This window comes from Pundamilia nyererei, unplaced genomic scaffold (genome assembly GCF_000239375.1).
Source record: "Pundamilia nyererei isolate P.nyererei 1_Seehausen unplaced genomic scaffold, PunNye1.0 scaffold00266, whole genome shotgun sequence".
Classification (NCBI taxonomy): domain Eukaryota; kingdom Metazoa; phylum Chordata; class Actinopteri; order Cichliformes; family Cichlidae; genus Pundamilia; species Pundamilia nyererei.
In genome coordinates, this window is record NW_005187667.1 from 179,725 (window position 1) to 184,965 (window position 5,241).

Consider the following 5,241-nt stretch of genomic DNA (forward strand, 5'->3'; position numbering starts at 1 on the left):
TGTGTGTGTGACTGTGTGTCTGTGTGTGTGTGTGCGTGTGTGTGTCTGTGTGTTTGACTGTGTGTCTGTGTGTGTGTGTGTCTGTGTCTGTTCCTGTCTGGCTGTGTGTCTGTTCCTGTCTAGCTATCTTTGTGAGAACCAGCGGTCACTTGTGAGGACACACACACACTCACAGTCCTCACAAGTTTGAAGCCTTTCTGAGGCTCAAAATGTGGTTTTAGTGTCAGGGTTACAATTAGGTTATGGTTAAGTTTAGGGTTAGGCATTTTTAATGGTTAGGGTCAGGGGCTAGGGAAACCATTGTTTATAATGGAGCACTGTAACAAAAAAATAATTTCCCTCAGGGATCAACAAAGTATTCTGATGTCAATGAAGGTCCTCACTAAGATAGCTGGACAGGCTTGTGTGTGTGTGTGTGTTCCTTATTCCTTTCTTGGTTTCTTTTGTTTTTGTTTTTAGTCCCTTGACTCCTTTCTTCCTTCTCTACTTCCTTGTTCCCTCACAGGTAAGAGGCAGCTCCTAAATCTAAACCTTGTAAACTCAGTGTGAACAGCAAAGTTTGTGCTGCTAATGATGCTCTGAGCGGAGAGCAGGCAGGTAGATACACGCCTCGTTAAGGCCTTCCTCATTAGGATATGTGATGGCGGTGGCTGTGGGGGAGGGGTGGGGCTGATCTGAGCAGAGGTGTGGCTGTTCATGGAAGATCACAGGTCAGAGGGTGGTGGAAGCTTCTAGAGCTCTCCAAGCCCGATGGAAGCAGATGAGTGTTCCTGTGCAGCGCGCACAGTTTAAATAAAGTTTCTCCATTAGACGACGTCATCGTGAAGGCCACGAGCTGCTTTAGCCGCTAACCAGTTTAAAATGATCCATGTGTGAGCTCTGGGTCACCCGAGGGTTTAGCTGAATAACTGGGCTTCACCATGTTTCTAACATGCTAGTTTAAGAGCTGTGCTATTAGTATATATGTATAAACTCTGGAAGCGTACGAGGCAAATACGGTAAACAAAGGCTTAAAGTTGTAAAAACATAAAACAAAAAAGGGGGAATGAGATGCTTTTTAAAATAATAACTATGAAGAAGAGTTTTATTTCTGATGTACGGGAAGAAAAAAGTGTTTTTATTAATATATTTTTTACTGTAATCAGAGAATCCTGATTTTCCAGGTTTATATTATATAATTGGTCTGTTTGCTGTTGTCAGTGTGGCTCAGCTCGAGTCTCAGTCACGAGTTCATTTATCTAAATAATCTGTAGCGACCAAAGCAGCTCTTGATCATAGTATTATATCACATTACATCTATATAATATATGTTTTTGTTCCTTTATGTAAATATCTGTAGTTTCAGGAAAGCTTGTATCTCCCACACGTCTAAAGGCGAGGCTCGTACTTCCTGTTTAATATCTAAAGGTAACCAACGCGTGAACGCGAACACTATAAAAGCTAAGTCTGTGCAGCCAACGGGTCAGTAGATCCGTGAGAAACGTAACAAGGAGCAAAAATGAAAGCTGGAAACTTTTTCTACATCTACACTCGATCAGCTACAACACGTCATGTAGATGGAGGCGACACTGGGCTGTTTGGGTGGAGCCATGCAAACAGTTTCCCCCTGCTTCCAGTGTTTGTGCTAAACTAGGGTAACCACATGCTGGGTGAAGCTAACACACAGTAGTGACGTGTTCTGTCCACAGGGGGAGCTGTGGTGTGCAGGTGTTGGTCCTGTTAAACATCTGAAGGTTTGAACCTCCTGAACTCGAACAAACTGGAGATACAAGGTTTCCAAACATTATTACAATCTGATTGGCTGATCACAAGGGGGCGTGGCGGAAGCAAAGTCCAAACAAGCTGAGAAGAGGAAGCTGATTGGTTGGTTGGTAATGCAGTTCACTTGTTGGAGTGAAGCTTTCTGGCCCCGTCGTCTCCTCTCCAAACTCCTCAAACAAAATCCTGAATGGTTGGTGTCAGAGGCCCGGCCTGCTGTCAATCAAACTGCTGTCATGGCGACGGTGGCCCCATCAAAGATCCACTCACTCTGGAAGTTAGCTGGAGACGAAACCAAACGTGTTTGTGAGCGACTGAATCAACAATGTCTGACAACACAGACGATTCAACCTGCTGAACAGTGACGAGTCCACGACACGCATTTTACCTGCATCACGTGACAGCAGCAAAGACACACAAAGACACACTCGGACCAGCCCCCCACCCTGAAAGGTAACGCTGTAGTTACAGTCGAATCTGCTGATCTGAAGACAGCAGCAGATGTAATCAGCTGAGTAAATCAGTAAAAACACGTCAAGAAACACCTGGACGTGTCAGGAACCCAAACACCCTGAAAATCACAGTGAGCGATGATGCAGCCTCTCGTTCATGTTACTGACGCCTTCAGGCTCCTGATCAGATGATGGATCTCAGACCATCACTGACCCCCCGCCAGCCTGGTCACGCTCTACAGGCAGCATCTTCACAGCTTCTCCAGACCCTTTCACATCAGTCACATGTGCTCAGGGTGGACCAGCCAAGTCTGCTGTTCTATGGCTCCGCCTCCCAGGCAGTGAGCACAGGGCCTATAGAGGATGTCGGGCCTTCTGGCCATCCTCATGAAGTCTGGTTGTTTGGTCAGAGATGTTCACACCAGCGGCCAGCTGGAGGTCAGGGTACATCGTAGGTGGTGGAGGGCGACTGTGTGCGCCCGGCCGAGCTAGTGGGTGAGGCCACTGACCAGGATGTCAAGTGTACCAGGGGCATGCAGCTAAACTTGTCATACCAGCGGCCTGCTGGAGGTCATCGTGCAGCTCTGGATATCCTCGTTCGGTTCTGATACCGGCCCTGATGATGGCCTCCTACGGCCGGAGTCTCCTCCATGCTCTGCAGACTGTGCTGGGAGACACACAAACCTTCTGACACTGGCATGTATTGATTTGCTGGAGGAGTTGGACTGCCTGTGCTAGTTGATTTCATGAGCTGAAACTGATTAACAGTCTCTCTACTACTGAACTAATCAGAGGTTTAACCGACTGGCTGCTGTGCTCTGATTGAAAAGTGTCCCTTTCAGTTTTCCTGAGCAGTGTGTGGTGGATGCTTGTCGTGGTTTGGGGTCATTTTGCTGTTCACAGCAGACCTGCTGAGCCTCTGTGCGGTCCTCCTGTCCTCAGCACACCGACTGTGGATCAGCACCTGGTGTGAACCCTCGACTGCACTTTTTGCACTCGAGTGGACAGTCTGTACGAGGGCACTGCTGCTGAGGTCTGATACATCAGTAACAGCGGCAGGTTCGTTGGTTCCTGGGTTTTGTCTCTCAGGAACGACAGTCTGGCTCAGATTCAGTCTGCAAACACGAGTGGGGCTAAAATAAGCAGCTCCACCTCCACCCAGATTCATTTATCATCGACATGAAGCAGAGCGAAGGCGTGATGCAGAAACAGCTTCACAGCGTTTCATATGAGGGATGATTCAGCACCAACCACCTGCAGTGAATGTGTCGTTGGTAAAAAGAGCAAATATACTAAGCATGGAGAAAACTGGTGTTGACAAAGTGCTGAGGAAAATACACGTGCATGACTTCACTGATGTCTGCTGAGGATCAGATTCACCGATCCTGCCTCTCTTCACACGTTTTCTCCGTGCAGCTCGTTATCATGCTGGTTTTTCCCAGCTGCCCCAAACGCCCCGCTGCCCTTTGACCTGCTCTTACTTGCTCAGCGTGGAGGGGGAGCCTGAGCGGTGGAAGTGCACGATCTGCCACTTCCCGTCGCGGCGGTGCCACACCCTGGTCTCCTCTGATTGGGCGGTGCGAGGCGTCCCGTTGGAGTCGATGTACTGCGTCACCCTGACGTATGCGATGCAGGCGGCCTCGTCGCCCACCAGGTGGATGTGAGGGTTCAGGATGGTGGTGTGCACCGGTTTGCTGTTCTTGGACCACACTGCAGACACAGACGGACAGGTGAACATGGTCAGGTGACCTCTGAGAGTTTTTTACAAAGCAAGGTGTAACAGGAAGTCTGCTTCAGCTCACAGTTTTCAAAGTAAAAGCGGTGGAAGTCCAGGCCTTCGACCAGATTCCCCAACGCCTCGGGCTCGAACGCCGTCACAGCCGGGTCGCACATTTTACTGCAGGGAGAGAATCGTTTACTGAGACGAGTCAGAGACACGTTTAACAGGGAGCAAGTGAAAAAAACCATCCACACGCACAACACGCACACGCACAACACGCAAACGCACAACACGATCCTGTCGGAGCTCTGACCCCCGTCTCTGTGAACCTTCAAGCCCGGATCAGCAGCCCAAACTTTCATTGTTTTATAGCTTTTATTCTTTATTGATCACTCATAGATGAAATATCTGTCACTTTGAAACACCTGCAGGACACTTTGTTACACATATTAGCATAAATGTGTTTCCTGCTTTGATCGCTAAAGTGCTTGCTCATATGATTGTTGGGTTTTTCTCTGTATGTATTGCTGTAGGGTCTACCTTACAATATAAAGCACCTTGAGGCGACTGTTGTTGCGATTATAAAACTTTAACGGTTCAATCAACACACAGAAAAACAGATTTTATTGGCGAGCCAATCATCAAAGATGTCTGAGATTAGAAAACAGGAAGTATCAGTTCATTAAACAGGGCGCCTTCAACATCACGGCCAGGCCGGATCGTTTGGGCCAGTTTGGAGATTCAGGCCGAGCCACAGTTAAATACATCGATGTGATGTTTACAGCGACGCCGACGTCACCAAAGCGCTCTGTGAGCAGGAAAGTGAGAGTAACTGAAGTGTTTGTAACATTTGGGGAAAAGCTGAGCGTGGGTCAGAAGACGACTCGTTTGTATTGTTGGGTTAAAGGATGCTGATTCGCTCTCAGCGTTTAAAGACCGGCCACTGATCAGGACGTCTGATTGGCTAGTTTCAATCACTGATTTATTTCTGCTGGCACCAGCTTCAGAGAGGAGCGAGGGCAGCGTCAGGAGATGTTCCAGATGTTTCCATCAGAAGCACTGATTCACCTGCCCAAAGGTACGTTAAAGGGTGACTCCGCCCTCTGTGAGGCTCACTCGTGTCAGGGATTTCTCAACGCTTTGATGGTTTTATTCAAAAACAAAGAAACAAACATTCCTTCTGCCCGAGCGTGCTCAGTGCTGGTTACATACGTGTAGCTCTCAAAGTCTCCGTTGCTGATGGCCTCGATGAGCTGCTCAGTGACTTTAATGATGTCCTGTTTCCTCCCTGAAACACACGCACGCACACAC

General features: G+C 48.2%; 1 protein-coding gene across 1 annotated transcript; it reads right to left on the reverse strand.

Annotated features, from left to right (window-relative positions):
* Positions 1-641: 641 nt before the first annotated feature.
* Positions 642-5,237, reverse strand: LOC102212968 (calcium/calmodulin-dependent protein kinase type II subunit alpha-like; the record flags this gene model as incomplete). The annotated part of the gene is made up of 4 exons (XM_005750259.1): positions 642-2,040; positions 3,692-3,920; positions 4,013-4,107; positions 5,143-5,237. Coding segments are annotated over 4 exons (423 nt in total), but the record flags the coding sequence as incomplete, so codon positions are not given.
* Between the last annotated feature and the right edge of the window lie 4 nt (positions 5,238-5,241).